This window comes from Protobothrops mucrosquamatus, unplaced genomic scaffold (genome assembly GCF_001527695.2).
Source record: "Protobothrops mucrosquamatus isolate PMUCROS unplaced genomic scaffold, P.Mucros_1.0 scaffold908, whole genome shotgun sequence".
Lineage (NCBI taxonomy): Eukaryota > Metazoa > Chordata > Lepidosauria > Squamata > Viperidae > Protobothrops > Protobothrops mucrosquamatus.
Genome location: NW_015387160.1, coordinates 108092 through 126085, shown reverse-complemented (window position 1 = coordinate 126085; position 17994 = coordinate 108092). Strand labels below are relative to the sequence as shown.

At 34.9% G+C, this 17994-nt stretch overlaps 1 protein-coding gene across 1 annotated transcript in view; it reads left to right on the top strand.

The window, feature by feature from the left end:
- Positions 1-107: 107 nt before the first annotated feature.
- Positions 108-17994, top strand: part of ENTPD5 (ectonucleoside triphosphate diphosphohydrolase 5 (inactive)) — a 20966-nt gene continuing 3079 nt past the window's right edge. Inside the window, exons 1-14 of the mRNA XM_015819373.1 lie at positions 108-143; positions 1340-1450; positions 4626-4902; positions 6792-6871; positions 7402-7545; positions 8424-8499; positions 10502-10537; positions 10730-10818; positions 13768-13847; positions 14169-14230; positions 15173-15271; positions 15445-15585; positions 16761-16817; positions 17654-17769. Of these exons, the coding sequence (XP_015674859.1) occupies positions 4683-4902; positions 6792-6871; positions 7402-7545; positions 8424-8499; positions 10502-10537; positions 10730-10818; positions 13768-13847; positions 14169-14230; positions 15173-15271; positions 15445-15585; positions 16761-16817; positions 17654-17769 (1200 nt within the window). The 5' untranslated portion in view covers positions 108-143; positions 1340-1450; positions 4626-4682. The remainder of the gene's footprint in view (positions 144-1339; positions 1451-4625; positions 4903-6791; positions 6872-7401; positions 7546-8423; positions 8500-10501; positions 10538-10729; positions 10819-13767; positions 13848-14168; positions 14231-15172; positions 15272-15444; positions 15586-16760; positions 16818-17653; positions 17770-17994) is intronic.

Genomic DNA, 17994 nt, shown 5'->3' with positions numbered 1-17994 from the left:
GCCTAAAGCGACTCCGTTGCTATGGAAACTGCGCGTCGCGGAAAAGTGAGGAAGAAAAGGTGCGTCCGTGACGTAACGCGCAGTGTATTGACGTGACACGCGGCACCGGTGAGATGTGGAAAACTGAAGGTTCGGAAAACATGGTGAGTGAGAACTGGGCTCGGGGGTGAATTGGAGGTGGGGGCGGCGGTCCTTCTCTAATCCGGAGCCGCCGACACGGGACTCGAACCATAATATGCGTCCCTTGCTCCTGTCTTTCGGCGCGCTCTTGACTGCTCTTGTTCCTATCGTGGTTTGGGCGATATTTCTCGTTGCGTATATAATGCGTTCTAAATATTTCAAACTCTTTTTCTCCATGGCTTTGTATTTTTTTTTTTTATATCTTTGCCAACTCTTTAGAGAACTGTCTCCTTTCACAGACATTCAATCCGTGATATTTTAAGTAATCCATACACGGCTTTAAAGGCTTTTTATTCTTCGGATTGTCATTTGGGCATCATTCATGCTTCTGTGCAATTCAGAAGTGGCAAGGTGTAATAGCGCACAATCCAACACAATTCCGTTCTTAAGTCTCAACTGCAAACATTTGGGTTTTTTTTTTTTTCTTTTAAAAGAAAACTTCTCTCACTTTATCAGTCCTGCTCTTTATTTCCACGATATGATCTCATAGAACTCTGTAGGGCTCAATTACATGTTACTTGGCATGTATTTTCCAATGCTAATTTAACCTTTCATCTACCCAGTCTGAAAAATTTTACATACAAATTTTACATGAAAAGGAAAAACGGTTCATCCTCTTTTTGCCAATATTTTTATTTCTAAAAATATAAACGTCATTGATTACAGCAAAAATTTACATAGAAATGTTTTCAGTATGTTATTATTCTTGAAATGTTTCACAAATCTCAGTTATATCACTGTCTCTGAGATTTCTGATATAGTATTTTAAAAGACACTTAACATAGCATTTCCAAGTAATTATACCAATCTTGGGATCATAGGTGTTCTTACAAGCTTCTTACAAGGTTCATAGGTGTTCTTACACTATTTGACAAACATAAGCCTGACTAGGAAAGATAAGATATATTACCACATATCTGGAGCACATTAATTTACTATCTATTTCATCTAGTAAAACTGGACTGCTGAGTATGACAAAATATAGTAAATGCCTTTTCTTTTCTTAATGACTTTAACTTTTTTGTTGCAATGAATATTCAAGTTGGTAAATAATTTCCTAGATCAGTTGTTTTCATTGGAACTTCCTACTTGAAATATGCCCTTTGAACTTCTGCTAGGAAAAAAACTCCAACTGGACATTTTTTTTTGTTTGCCTTAGATAAATGCTAAACCTACGTTTACAGAAAATGGACTTACTGATATATAATATGCAACTTTCCTGCCTAGATGATTAACAGCTAAATATTTTTTCATTGTACCCATAGCATAGGTAAGTACACATATAGTTTGTATTTCAGGTCCTGAATGTTTTGAAGAAGGCTAATATTTATGATAGGATAGGATATGATATATTTATTACAATAATGTTATATATAAAAATAAAAATGGAGAGCGAGTGTGTTTTAGTGGCTAGGCTGCTAGGGTATTGAACCATGACCCAGGAGCCCTAGGTTCAAGGATATACTTTGGCCATGGATGTGATTTTGGGATACTCTCTCTCTCTCTCTCTCTCGCTCTCTCTTTCTGTCCTTCCCCACCCCCACCCATGCTACTTGTGGGATATTTTTGTGAGAATAAATGAAAAGAGATCTCCAGTACAAGCTAAGTTGACTTCTTGGAGGAAAGCAATACATAGCAATCAAGTATTTTTTTATACTTTGTAAAACTAAAAAAGGGAAAAAGGAAATCAATGCACATATATTGCAGAGTCTCAGTTCCAATGCATTTTTAAGGAGGAATATCTTAAGGGTAATGCAATTCATAAAAAAAAAAATCTTTATGGTGTATACAACTAAATGATAATTGCAAATAAGACATACATATTAGCTATTATTAAACAATATAATATTAGAATGATATTTTTTAAAGTCCCCTGAAGAAAAGTCTTTGAAATGCTTTGGGATTAAGTTTTTGCAATAAAGTATAAAGTTTTCTTTTTTAGTTCTTTTCACTTTCTTACTCCATTCAAAAAGGAGAGCAAAATGCCTTTATTTTAATTACCAACACTTATAAAAGGGTAGGGAGATTAAGCGATTATGATAAAGGTTTTACAATACAAATGTTTTTAGATGGAATTTGTAAAAAGAAGGAAGGTTATATTGCATAGATTCACTATTTCTAAATTTTAAAAGTTTCCAATTAGATCAAATTTCCTTAATCTATGTAGAAGCATTTTTGTAGATTAAATTAAAATTTCAGCATCAGATTTTTCTAGTTATACTTTTAAATCCGATATACTTTGACAACAAGGTACTTGGAGGGAAATTCGGAAATAAACCTCCTTTTGGTTATCAATGACAGACACGTGCAGATACAAAACTTTTATTATATACATTATAAAACTACAACATTACATTACTTTTTGACATAATTGCCATTCAAATTCAGGCACTTGTCATAATGTCTTACAAGGTTTGAATTTTCCTTAGTAGTAGTTGCTCGGCACCAAATCTGGGCTATAGAGAGGGTGATCAAAAACATCCCAACGGAACTGCTTCAAAAGTTCTTGGGTGCATCTAATGGTGTACAGGCGAGCATTATCGTGAACCAACACCACACCGGAAGTCACATGTCCCAACACTTGTTATGGATGGCTCGTCTGAGTTTTCATAACATTTCACAATAGACTTCTGAAGTGATGGTCGAACCACACTCTATGAACTTCACTAGCAGTACTCCTTTGGCATCTTCACATTTGGGGGGATTTTCTATGGCACCACTTCCGATGTGGTGTCTGTCATTGATAACCAAATGGAGGTTTATTTCCAAATTGCCCTTGTACTTTAGGTTTTATATGTGTTAGAATATTATGGATTAGAAAAGTAAGGTTTAGGTTTAAGTTCAAAATTCATTTTGGCAAATATAGACTCCGTATTCTTATGCTTGCCCAATTTCCAAAGAAATATATGGATAATAGTTATTGTATTGCTATAAGTTGGGCATGTATTGCTATAAGTTTCTTGCCCCTATTTTTCATGAACATAACTTGATCTTTATACAAGGTATAAATTAAACCAGCAAAACAAATGTAGCAAAAAAAATTTCAATTAATTATTAGGAGAAACTTTGTTAATAGAACTATTGGCTTAAAAAGTAACTGCTTTTCTTAAGGAGTTATGTCATAGTTTGGGATTAGGAATAAAGTTGAAAGAGAAGCAATAAAAGTTAAACACATGATAAGACAAAAAAAATGGACGAAAAGTAGAACAAACTTGAGTTTTTTTAATAACAGTAGATAGAAAATTGGAACAAGATGGTGGATGGATGCTGAAGCAAAGAAAGAATCCAGTAATTAGGGATTCAGATGCTAAGTACCGATCGCATGCCAGTGAACTGTTCTAATCATCAGATCTTTTGTAATTGTGAAAAATGATTGCATAAGATAAATGTTGACATTTATTAAAAAACCAGAGTTAATAACCAGCAAGGATCTAGTATGGAAGAGAAATACCTGTGAAAAGCTAAGTAAAACAAAATGGCACAAGCAGGGAAAAGGGGACCTGAATGGAGGAAGAAATGTTTCTAAATTTCAAATACTTTGTTTTAATGTAAAGAAATCTATAGAACTGTTTGTTATGTTATGTTACATATTTAAAAGGCTTACATAGTTGTCCATCTTGTAGAACACAATTATGGGTGGTTCATAACAATAGCCAAAGACAATAAAACCAGGCATCTGCCCACACTTTATAGCCCATCAAACCTTACAATCCAGTGTGTTGGCTTCAAATTATTTAGGCACTTAGGAATTTACTAGAAGCCATACTGGTCATAAATTTTCTCCTGCTACAGAAACTTAAGTCATTAAATCTGAAACTATCTTATGTTTTCCTTAATTAATGTCCATTTCAGTTTGAGATGTTAGCATAATTTGGCTTTTGTGAATTTCCTGTGCTGAATAGGAAATTTCCGTATCAATATTTTCTGGAATCTTATAGAATGCAAGTGTACTTCTGCACATCAAAAACAATTACTGGGTGAGTTTGATTTGAAAGTAAAAGCACAAAACAGAAATGATCCTGAGCCATATATTGGATATGAAGTGGGAGGGTACCACAACTAAATGCATTGTTTTGTTCTGCCTATTTAGTGTCATCAACAGCATGTGCAATTCCCATTGTTGGTTGTTCTGAATGACACTTGTATTCTGAGCTTCCCTGGCCTTCTCAGAGTGATAGCCAGGATTATAATTCCTACATTAATTTGGAATCTGCAATATTAGCAAATAGAGATACTTTATAAAGAAGCAGAACTTTCATATTTATTCCACATAGAATTTTAGAACACAGTTGTAACTGTTCCATAGATTCAAAGGAGCAGACTTGAAGTGTAATGGTTTGTCCTTGCTTTAGTGATCAAATCACCTTTTTGGGATGTGGGAAGTTTCTCTGTTGACTGATTTATTTAACTTATGATTTTTCTAATGTATATAATGTTATCTTCAGGAACCTCTGCAATCTGGAAGTCTTGATTCAAACTGCAGTTCTCTAAGGCCCCCAAGCATGATGGGTACTTCCTGGTTCACAGTCATTGCCATATTTGTGTTTTCCTCCATTTATTGTATTGTTTCTCATCCCAAACCTGAATTATGGTTCCAAGAACTTTTCCCCCTTAAAATCTGTCCAGCCAATGCCAGCGTGGAAACATTTTATGGCATCATGTTTGATGCAGGAAGCACAGGGACACGAATTCATATTTACACCTTTATACAGAGAAGCCCAGGTAAGACTGTTGGAAGTTCTCCTGAACATATGTACTTGTGGTGTAGAGTCTGCTAGATGGTTTTATTGGTTGACATATCACTTGTAATTTCCTACTGATTATGTTTTGTGGTTTTTAATTGGTTTTAATGATATTTTTGTGTTGTTTTCGTATTTCGTATGTTTATTGTTCTTGTGGTATATATTTAATTATGTTAGCCATCCAGTCACAAATGTGAGGTAGGCAGTTATGTAAATTGAATAAATGAATCATAAAAATAGGCTACAACAACCAGGCACTTGTCAATGTATTATAAGCAATTAATTGACTGATTTTGATATTAATCACCTTGTTTACTCTCCACAAGTTGTTGACTTGACTTCAAAAAGTCTATAAGCAACTCTTGAACTATAAATCAATAGATTATAAATGTTTTAGGAATTTACAAGAACTAGATATCCTGTGACCCCCTGGCTCATCCTTTCAGAAATATTTCCTTACCAGATTCCTCAATGCCATCAAAATGACAAAGCTTCTGATGTAGTGTGTTCACTGGAAAAACTGGATACATTCAAAGATGTGGCTGCCTTGAAAATACCCCATGTTGAATTGTATAGCAGAGTTGGACATATTTTATGACATTTGTATTATGTCATAAACTGTTTTATGATATTTATGTCATAAAATGATTTATAAAATTTGCCAAATTTCAATTCCATGGAGTCATGGGTCCCGGATTTTGGACACATTCTGCAAGTTAGCCCATTTGGGGCACCTTAGTTCAAAAGATTTTGCCCTTTCATCCAATTAAAATCTGTGGATGTATCCTTATTTCATAGTCTCTTTTCACAGTTTCCTTCACTTTTGTTTATTTCCTGATTTCAATTAATTTTGATTAGTTTGTGCAGTCTCTTTATAAAGAGTTGGATCAGTTGCTTAATTGATGTATTTTCCTGAGAAAGATTTTAAAGTAGATTAAGTTTAAAAGATGGAAACAGGATATGAGTACAATTTAATTCTACACATAGAAAAACAAGAAAGGATTATCTTACAGATAATGTTTAACAACATTTTCTGCTCTTTGGTTGCCTGGCATTTCCAGTTTGGTATGTTTTAATATATTTAATTATATACTATAGTGTCTTAATCCTTGTCATTAATCCTTTATCTTGTTATTAATCCAATACAAACATTTGCTCAATATAAGCATTACTGGATTTGTACAGCTCTGTCACTTTAATAAATCAAATGCTGTCTTCTGAAAAACTATCTTCCGAAAGAAGGGAGAGATGATTTTGATCCAGAATTATGAAGCATCTGGATTTTCATCTCTGTTAGCAAATGAAATGAGAATTAACTAAGCACAGCCTAGTCCATTTTGTCATATTTTGTTTTCAGTTTTTGTGTAGTATTTTGACTGGTTGGTTATGCTTTGTGGTTATGTTCTTGTTTTATGATGTGATGATGTAAGTTGCCCATCTTTTAAGTGGGGCCGCTATTACAAATCTAAATAATAATAATAATAATAATGACACATCACAATTTTGCTGTCGAGGCAGTACACATTAGTGATATGCATTAGATTTTTCCTCAAGTATATCTTTATATTGCAATCTTCCACAAAATATTATAAGTCTTCTTATATTTGTTACACAGAACCATCTATCCAGAAGTCCCACATTACCAAGAATTATATATGTATTACAAAATAAAGTTTCTGTTTTCTACATTTTCACTCTTTCTCTGAAAAGTACCTTTTGGTTGAATCTTTGGGACACAGCTTGATTGAAAATCACAACCTTCACTGACATATTTCAGTTATTAACTCATTTGTAATCAGTAGAGCAAAATACCTATAGCCTTAGATAAAAATAAGCCTATCTAACAGCTTATTATATATATTTTTATAGAATATCCTGCAGAGTTAAAAGGGGAAGTTTTTGAATCAGTGAAACCAGGTCTCTCAGCATATGCCAATCAGCCTAAAAGGGTAAGACTTTCTGATGTAAAATAAATTATTTTCTTTTGGCATTTGAAGATAGAATGAATCATAAAGGCAACCTACTGATCTCATTTTTTTATTATTATTACTTATTCTCACTGGAAAATAGTAACTCTCCAAGGGTTTTCCTATTACCTCCTCCCTAAACCTAGCTGGAGATAAAAGTGATTACAGCAGGAATATTGTATGTTCAAGGACATGTTTTGCCATTAACCAATACTAACTTCTCTCAGTCCCAATATAGGCCCATAAACAATGAGAAAATTGACCGAGATTGGGGCAAGAGAACATTGACGGGACCAGTAGTTTGCCTAGTGACATAGGGATAGATGTCAATAAAGGCAATTGCATATACCTTAAGCTTAGTTCAAGAGGAAAATTATAAATGTCAAGCTAAAGCCCTCAAAAATAAAATAGGCTTGGAGGAACAAATTGAAGAAGAGAAATATTTTAAAAATGTAAACTAAAGTTCTGCTCAATCCTATCAGTTTTTTGTTTTTGTTTCTGCTAATCTTTAGGGAGCTGAAACTATCAGAAAATTATTAGAGATGGCTAAAAATGCTATACCACCAGGTCACTGGAGCAAGACCCCCGTAGTATTGAAAGCCACTGCTGGTCTACGGTTGTTAGCGGAACAGAAAGCTCAAGATCTACTCTCACAAGTAATGTTGGGTTATATACTACAAAATCAATGGTGCTATATAAAAGTGGGGGCCTTTTTCAATCCTTTCAATTTGTGTTATGCCATGAATATGCCCCAGCTGCTTTTTAAAATATCAAACTCAATGGAAGCACTTGTAAAATCATTGGTTATGAAAAACACTATATCCTAGATTGATCACATGTCCCTTGAGCACTGTCTCCATTTCCAAAACACACACGGAGAAATACAGTGAGATTGATAGGATATGAAAACTTACTGGATATGGGATATTTTAAGCCCTCGGTTCTCTGAAGAGAGATAAAAGACACTGGGTATGTGCAATCTTGAAAAAAATTGACTGAGGGGAGATTTGATAATATTTTTCAAGTATTTGAAGGGATGCCACATAAAATAATTGCGTGACCTGTTTTTTATTTGTCCTAGAGTACAGGACGTAGAATATTACTCTTAAATTCTAGGAAGGCCGATATTGGATGAATGTGAGAAAAATAATAGTAAGAGCAGTTCACTAGTGGAATCACTAGAGGAAAGGGGTGAGCTCCCTTTTGCTGGATGTGTTGTAGTAGACATGGACAGCCAATGGTCAGGAATGAGTTACTTGAGATTCCTGCACTGAGCAAGAAATTGAACTCAGTAGCCTAATGGCTTCATTCAACTCTTTATGATTTTATAGCTATTTCTTCTATAGGTCTATATTAATAAATGCAGAAAGCAATCCAGTTTTAATGGTAGTTTTAGAAGTTGAACGAAATCATTTAACCTGTAGCTGATTTTACATTCCTCTGTTTTTTTGTAGAAGAAAGTTGCATAATTTGCATATTTCTGTTTGTGAATGATTCCAATTCTAGGAAAATCACTTCCTTTTTTTCCCCACAGGTCAGAATGGTCTTTGAGGATTCACCATTTTTAGTTCCTGATAATAGTGTTAGCATAATGGATGGATCTTATGAAGGTACGTCCTACTGTACAAATAAGGAAACTGAGGCATAGAGAAGAGAAATAACTAGGGAAGTAAGAGGGGAAGAAGGGTTTCTCAGAACAGGATAAAATATTATGATGTTGCTTTTAAGGCAACCAAGATTATAATATCCTAGGGAAACAGGATTCTGTATACAGGAAAATGATAAAGTTCCTTGGCTGCATTAGTAACATATTACTAGATGAAAAATAGATTCAACTAGTTCTAATGCCCATATGGAGTTTACAATTAGAACACATCATAGCAAAGGACAGATTTAGATAGCAATGTCATAATGAATACGCATTTATTTTATTTTGCTATTTATATACCCCCTTATTCTACAATGGCTTTAGTTAGTTAACTACAATGGCATGCAAATAAAATACTAAATAAAACAAACAAATAACAGCTAAATGCTAAATAAAACACTTCTATCAAAAACTAAAATTATGATTTTTAAAAAATCAACTATTAGCACCCTTCACATACAGGCAACGTGTGCTTAGTCAATCCAATTTGAAGACTTTTTTTAAAAAAACAGTTTTCACTGTGTTCTTGAAGGACATCAGTGTAGCATTTGATAGAGAAATGGACTTGGAGAAAGGAGAACCAGTACAAAGGAGTAGTCCATGACCAATAAGATCTGCTTCTGTGCCATACATAACTCTTGAAATGTGGGAACCCAAAACACCCTAAATCAAACAAATAGGATAAGCAGACACTTAAAACCAGCACCCTGAACTTTATTTGAGATCCTACTACTAACCAGTATTGTATGATTACAACAGCTCTCAAATACCAGTAGGCAAGCTGCTACATTCAAAACAATTCCAGTTTCAGAGTAGTTTCCAAGGACAATAGCATGTAAAGTCCATGCACTATGCAAGTCCATTTAATTCTCCTAATGTAATTGTTTTGTATTGCCTTTTTTACTTTTCATCATATTGTAAGTAGCCCAGAGTCATGTTTCAGTAAGATGCAAGGCATAATAAATAAAGACATACATACATACATACATACATACATACATACATACATACATACATACATACATACACACATACATACACCTCCAGCCTAGAAGTGATAGGGACATGATTTAATGTTGCCAAGCCCTCCTGGTCCAAACAGGAGTTGAGCCCTATGGTACCCCTACTGCTCATTCTCCAGCATCACGGATTGGAACCTCTCATTTAGGAAGAAGTGAAACCAAGTGTAAAGCAGTGCCATCCACCTCCAACCTCATTATCAATTGTATCAAAGGCTGCAGGTTATCCATTTGAGCAACCAATGCAGTTTCCACCCCATACTCATGCACCTCCTTTTCTACCAACTTTCTCAAAAAGAAAGATTGGAAACTGGATAGAAGTTGTCTATTGGGAACAGACTGAGAGTTTTTTTTGTTGTTGTTTTTGGAAGGAACACACCACCATTTCTTCCAGGCAGTCAGATCAAAACTTTCTCCCAAAGAAACCTCAGCCACTTGAACCTAGTTAAAACAATTTGGCTTTACCAAATTATATGGAGAACTACTTGGAGAACTACAGTATGAAGTGGGTTTACTTTTTAATTTAGTATCACATATTCATCTAAGCTTAGTTCAGCTGAATGTCCTTAATCCAGACATTTATTTAGCTGAGTAAACTGACCTAACTTGGCAATTAGTTAAAAATGTCATTTGGAGTTGGTTTCAGTAAAACTATGCAATAAATTTGCAGGGTTTACAGAATGTTAGGAAACCTGATGGGAAAGTATAAGAACTGGAACAAAAAAAAGAGATAGGATAAATTTTAGGTGGGGAAACAGTAATGAAAGTTAAGAGAACGCCCCCAACTGATGTGAAAAGGTTGAGAAGCCAAAACAATGAATGAAATGATATTCTGTTTGGAAAAGTACTGATAATTACTGATCAGCAGAAATGCAGAGCCTGCAATAATCCTCTGTAGTCTATAGATAGATGGATTTTCAGTAGCTTTTTCTTTCTCTCTTGCAGGTATTTTAGCCTGGATCACTGTGAATTTTTTGACAGGTATTTACTGTGGCATGTTTCTGTTTTAATAGATAGAATCCACAAAAAATGAATAGGAAGCCTATTAATAGTAGGAGAGTCATCCATTATGTCTCTTCTGACTTGCTAAAACCCTCCCAGAACAGGGTGTGGTTTATTTATTTTTTTTGCTGTATATGGGTACTGTTTGAATTTTTGCAATGTTATCTGCAGGGCAGTTGTATGGCCAAGACCAGCGGACAGTTGGAACTCTGGACCTGGGAGGAGCTTCAACTCAGATAACATTCCTGCCACAGCTGGAGGTGAGTAGATAGAATAGGCTGCAGGTTCCGTATTTTGGATTATCTTTATGTCCATTGTCACTTTCAGCCTTGATGATATCTTCCTTAACAGAACAAATGCCTTTCTAACACTATACTTCAGATAACCCAAATACTCTTTTCTATCATAATCAAAATTCATAGAAAGGAAACCACATGGCTTCACTCAGGACACTAAAGTGTTGTTGGTTTATTGAATATTGGTTTGGCTCATGAACACAACCAGTTATGAAACATGATATGTAAACAATGGCTGGATTAACACAATACCAAAATACAGGTCGTTCTCAATTTACAACTGGTCTTTTAGTGATCATTCAAACTTACAAGCTACCTGAAAAGGGGAATTTACCATTCAGATATGATGTTCCAACAGTTGGGGGCTGCATTCAATAAATAATAATAATAAATAATTTAATAAATAATAATAATAATAATTCACATGACTATACTTTGGATGCTTGGCTACATTTATAGTTGTTTGTGTCTTGCAGTCACATAAGTGCATTTTATTTCGGGTTTGCCAAAAACTGGTAGTTACTTCTAGTTTTGGGCAAAACTGCAGAGCAAACTATTGGTTCACTTAACGACCATGGCATTTGTTTTATGACCACCACGTTTACTTAACCATTGCAAAAAACACAAAACTCGGTTGATCGTGTGACCGAACCTTTTTTATGATTCCTGCAACTTATGGAACTAATGAGCAGGCTTCATTATGTTAGTAACTTGAGGACTACCCTGAAATAACATGGTTGTTTTGTGCCAGGTAGCTCCCACTGTTCAGACTGCCTGTTTCTATGAATCGAATGAATAGAAGCAGGCCCAACTCAAATAGCATAAAGTTATACCCAGTGTTTCTGCATATTTAATTGCTTATTTACTCTTTATGTGAATTTGGACAAATTCCAAATAAGAAAACAGTATTATTATTTTTTTGTAGAAGTAGGGATATATTTGAGTGGAGCAGTAAGGTTTTTTTTTTTTAAGTGTAAAGTTGTTAGAGGCCCCAAAAGGTAATTGGCAATTAGCCAGATTTGGCAGTGAACAAATGTTTTTACCTTTCTTATCTGTTTGGTGGTGAGTGTAAGGTTCTATCTATTTTCAACAATGATGGGGCCCTTTAAGCAGCTGTCTTAGAATTTAAAATTAAGATAATTCACTCTTCTAGTGCAAAGAAAGGCTGTAAAAAAACACTTCTGAATATTGCCAGCTAGCAGTTTCAACTGTGAGAAACACTGTTAAGAAATGAAAGTTACATAGAGCTTGAAGACAAGAAAAAAATCTTTCCTGGATCTGCAAAAATTTTGCAGACTTTGCAGGAGACTAAACGTCAGCTAATACTGCAGTGGCTGTCTACAAAACAGCATAGCTTATATGAATATGATCTACACAGCAGTATTGCCAGACTCTCTGTCCTTATCTAGAACAGCCTTCTCAACAGTAGTTCTGGAGAACTCTAGGGTTCCACACAAGGTCCCAGAGGTTCCACAAATTACTGTGATTAAAGAAAATGTTTTCACTTTTCATGTTGCACAATGCAAGCTGCAGATATAATTTTTATGTAGGAGTTCAATTATTTCAAGGGTTCCTCCAGGGTAAAAAAGTTGAGAAAGGCTGGTCTAGACCATATCAAGGTAACTTGAAACATTCTGCAATAGGGCTCTTTGGACTAGTGAAACAAAACTTCCATTATCTGACCACAACCACATTTGGAGACCCATTTTGAGAAAAAAAGGTGAAGTGTTTGAAGAAAAGAATGCATTGCCAATGCTAAACACAAAGATTGCCTCTATTACTTTGTGAAGTTATGTGGCACCAGTGCCACATGAAACATTGTGCAAGTCAACAGAAGAATGAAATTGACTAGATAGCAACATATCTTAAAAACTAATATTTCATAATAGTAACACTTAGGATTTGGATTGGCCTTTCAATTATCAGAATTAAATATATTGAAAATCTTTCAGGAGATCTCAGAGATGCAATATTTCTTAAAAGATTTCTCCAAGGTAGAATGGGAAAGAAATCCAAAAGCAAAATTAGAAGAACTCTTATTTGGCTGCAGGAAATGTTTGGAAACTATTGTTTTTGCTCAAAGAGATATTACAAAGTCCTAACTATTAGGGTGTCCAAACTGTTCAGCCACATTCACGATCTCATAAATATTGAGTATGTAAACAACTGCACAAAACAATGAATATGCCTTCAAGGAGGAAAGTCTTTTGTGCCATGACTCCTGCCAGAGATCAAATTGGCCCCGATCCTGCTGGCTTTCTAAACACCTTGAAAACATGATTCTGTCAATAGAGATGGGAACTGGGAAAATGCTAGAACTGGCGCTGTCAGTTGGTATCATATTTGTAGATGTGATTACCTCAGCTGCAAATTTGATGAATTTTTATGGTGGTTTTTAATAGGTTTTTGTATTAGTAAAAATAATTTAAAAAACCATCATGATAAACATTTTTAAAATTCTTTATTTGGTTATTTTATATGGTTTTAACTGTTTGCAAGCCCAGCAACCCACATACGCATAGAGACACATAGACATACACACACACACACACACACACATGATAGGTAGTTATATACATTAGAATAATAATTCATAATGTAATAATAAATAGGAAGTCAAATAGTTAGGAAGTCGGGGAGAGAATAAATAAAGAAAAAAAGTTAAATTTGACACAAGGTATTCCTGTCAATATATCTCTGAAGCATATGTTTGAGAACTTGTTGGTCACTAAAAATGGAGAATCTACAAATCTGCAATCTATATTCATTGTGCAGTAGAAGATGTCAGGGAATTATATAAATTATACAAAAACATAATTTTTTGCAATACTAAAGAATTCGTTGAAATCAATTTTTACTGATGTTGAAAGGTATCATTCATGAATGATTACTTTTCATTCTCATAATTTTTAGGAAACCTTAACACAAACACCAGTGGACTTTCTTACCTCATTTCAAATGTTCAACAGCACGTATAAGCTCTACACACACAGGTAAGTGAGAAAATAAACACAAATTCTAAGATATTATTGCTTTGTGTCTGAAAAATTCATCTAAATCGTTTGTATCATTCAGGTAGTAAGTCAAATCTTTGCTTATTATCAGAATAATTGATTCTAGATAAATTATCTTTCTCATATTATACACAATAATTTGTGCATTACTGTAAAAGAGCCATATGCTGTTATTTTGGCACTGAGATCTTAGAAAGCAACAAGAAAGTTATTTGGCATAATATAATTTATATCCAAATTTGTAAAATGTTCATACAGTGCCTTGGTTATTAATTATGTGTTCCTTATCCTCCCATATAGCTATTTGGGGCTTGGGCTAAAAGCTGCTCGGTTGGCAACATTAGGAGCTTTGAATTTGGAAGGTATGGTCAGACAAAATAACTATTCTATCTGCAGCCCAGCAATTCGTATTTTTTGGGCTAGTGGCTAATGCTTGCTCTATTCTTATTAGAAATGAATTGCTAAGAATATTGAAACCACATATCTCCAACACAGTATTTTTGTACAGGGAGGAAAGTTGACACATTGTGGGTTTGGAATGGGCTACTTGCAGTCCATGGCCTGCAAGGGAACCCCCACAACTCCACAGTTCTAGCCAACTGACCCCTTATCCACCAATTCATACTAATAGCATTTGACACCAACTCACAGTTTTTCAGCGCTTAATGGAATTTGTTCTGTCTTGTCCTTTCTCTCAGAGATTTCTTCTTTTTGTGTTAATGGCCAGGATTAGAACTCTTGCACCTTTTTTTACATGCTTTTTTCTTACTGGGCCTCTATACTTCTTGTCTTCTCTTTTGGACCATCCTCGCCTTCAGATGGAAAGGACAACTCCTTCTGTCTTTTGGCTGCTGTTCTCAGTTTGCTGGTGGATGCAGAGCTCCAAAACATGTGTCTACTCCCATAACTGTGTCAGGATTTCTACTTTATTGGCAACTCTGTCATGCTGCTGCTAGGGAAAAGCTTAAATGGGAAAGAAAGAAGGCATGTATTCCAAGCAGACTGCTCTTCCCCCCAGCAACACTCCTGAATTGGATCCTTGACTCACAAACACTTACAAATTGCTCCATGACCCCCAGGATGTGCCCAAATTATCCCCCTCCCTCCAACATTCCAAGAGCCACTGGTCTAGTGAATAAAGCATCTTCCATAGGAAAATGAGTGAAGTAAGTCTTCACTTCCATTTTTCCCACCCAGGTTCATATGTTTGCAATTAAAACCAAATTAAAAGAGTATGTGCATTTGTGTATATGTGTGTTTGCGTTTATAAACCAATTTTCCTTCTCCCAAATTCTCTCTTGAAGCACTTGGACAGACATTCAGAAGTTCTTGTCTGCCAAAACAGCTGGAAGCAGAATGGCATTTTGGTGGAATAAAATACCAGTATGGCGGCAACACAGAAGGTAATTTAAAAGGATACTGCTTTCTATGAAAGTTTTTTTTAAAAAATGAACTAAATATTTCATAAAAGAAACAAAACTAGAAATGAGGCTATATGAAGACTGTAGTAGTCTTAAGGGAAGAACTAGACGTTATGATTCATGTCATGCTTATACTTGTGTTTTTATTCTGGCAGGTGAAACTGGATTTCAACCTTGTTATTCTGAAGTATTGAAGATTGTACAAGGAAAATTGCATCAACCAGATGAGATTCAGAGAAGTTCCTTTTATGCCTTTTCCTATTATTATGATCGGGCTGTGGACACTGACCTGATAGGTGAATAGTAAATATTTGAAAATTTGGAGGTTAACACTATAACCTCCATAAGCATTTTGCTTATTTTTTACTCAATATCAAGATAAAATATCAGTGGGGATTACTCCAGTGTTACTGTACTTGGATGGCCATATAAATTGTATTAATAAATTATAAAATTATACAAATAACAACTAATATATGAATCTGTTAAACAAGTAAGGCAATAGCCGACAAAATATCAGCTAGAAGCAAGGTTAACATTAACTAATTAAGCAGTGTAAAATAGATAAATCTTTTAAACTTTCCTAAAGGATAGCAAAAGATGTGTTTTGAAAAATAAGAGCCCTTTGGAAACAGCCATTACATTTGCTAAATCTCATAGCTGTCAAAAGAGCAGGGCTGCAAATGACTTCCTTGGCTACAAGGGCAATAGGTGAGGGAAGGAGGGGAAGGGAAAATAGTGATTGGGAGCGAGGCAATATGCTACATTGGGACCATCAATAGCAGATGCATTGAGAGAGAAAAGAGAAGTAGACTTTTTTCAACTGAGAAACCTATTTTAAAAGGAAGCTATAGGGCCTGGGTGTCAAACTCGATTGCATCACATGACATATCGTGGCTTTGCCTTTGCGGAGCTGGGGTGGGCGTGGCCTGCACATGACTCATCTGGGCTGTGGGCCGCCATTTTGACTCCCATGCTTAAGGCTCCAGGCAGAAGTAAATAGGAAGGGTTACTGTGTGTAAGAAACTTATGGAATTTGGATAGTCCTGGGGGATAGTCCTGGGGGCACAGAGTGGTGCCCACCCTGCTAAAGAAAAATACACAACCAAGGCTGCATCATTCCAAAATTTTAATATGACATTAAAAAAAAGCTATACATTAAAGGGGAATGATCATACTTAAATTTAATTTTAAAGTAAATTTTGATATTTTTTTTGGCCTTTTGATATGTTCAGTCTCACCCAGAAAAGTTTCCCCTGCATTATGGGAAGAAAACTTGAAAGAGCATTACGCAAGAAATGTGTCCTTTTGCCGTTGTAATTCAAAAACCTTTAATTTTTTTTAAAATGATCATATTTTAACTGATCTGGAAGTACTGTACAATTTGAAATACAGATATTATGTCACAGCTATGGTTTTTACAGTAACTTTTTCTTAGTCAGACGATAACTTTAATCTCCTGTCATTTCAGATTATGAGAAAGGTGGTGTTTTACGTGTGAGAGACTTTGAAAAAAAAGCCAAACAAGGTAAGATGAGTTTGACTTTGTCTGGATTCCTTCTAATTAGTTTAACTACCAATTTGAAATCACTTTTTTGTGTTTTTATTTGGCTATCTTGTGTTTACAGATTTTTAATCAATTAACTGTCATGTTTAGTATGCTTAAACTTGAAATACCAATATAATTATTTGTAAGAGATAAGACAGTTTAATGATCTCACCGAATAAAAGAAATCCTTGAAAAAAGTGTGCTGAAATGAAAGAAAACCAATTGATTGTAAATTCAACAATATTTGCCATCGTACAGGGTCCCATTTCATCTCTGTATATATTATATATAACGTGTTTATATACATATATCGTAGTAATACCCGCTTTGTGTTAAGTGAGGAATAAATGATCTCTATATAGTTTAAACCAGGGGTAGTCAACCTTGGCTCTTTTATGACTCGTGGACTTCATCTCCCAGAATTCCTGACCCAGCATAGCTGGCTCAGGAATTCTGGGAGTTGAAGTCCACGAGTCATAAAAGAGCCAAGGTTGACTACCCCTGGTTTAAATAGACAGTAATATGTCATCAAGTAAGATTAAGGAATTGGAAAGAGTCTATGGTTATATAACTCTAGCCACATTCATTAGTACATTTGAACTCTTCCTGAGTTGGCCCAACCCAGCATTTGAAAGCCATTCCTCCAGATGGCTAGAAGATATAAGAAAAACAAGGAGCCAAAACCATAGCAGCCATGATCAGCAGTAAACCAGTATTGAAGCAAGAGTTTCCGTGGTTTCTAATGGTTATGTATGTTTATTTTTCAGCAGCTATTCTAAATGTATTGAATATTCTTCTCATTTTTTTTCATTTAGTTTGTGATAACATGGATAACTATAGCTCTGCCAGCCCCTTTTTATGTATGGATCTCAGTTACATTACAGCTTTATTAAAAGAAGGCTTTGGATTTGGAGACACCACAGTTTTACAGGCAAGTAAAAATTGCAGGATCCAATCTAGCACTTCATCCCATCTTAAAATCTTAATAGAGATCAGTCATCAGTCACCTTATCTATCAATTCAGTAGATAATTCAATTCAAATGTATTTGAATGCCACAAAAATAAATAATAAAAATAAATAAAACAAAGATGATTAGGGGACTGGAGGCTAAAGCATATAAGGAACAGTTGCTGGAATTGGGTATGTCGGGGGGG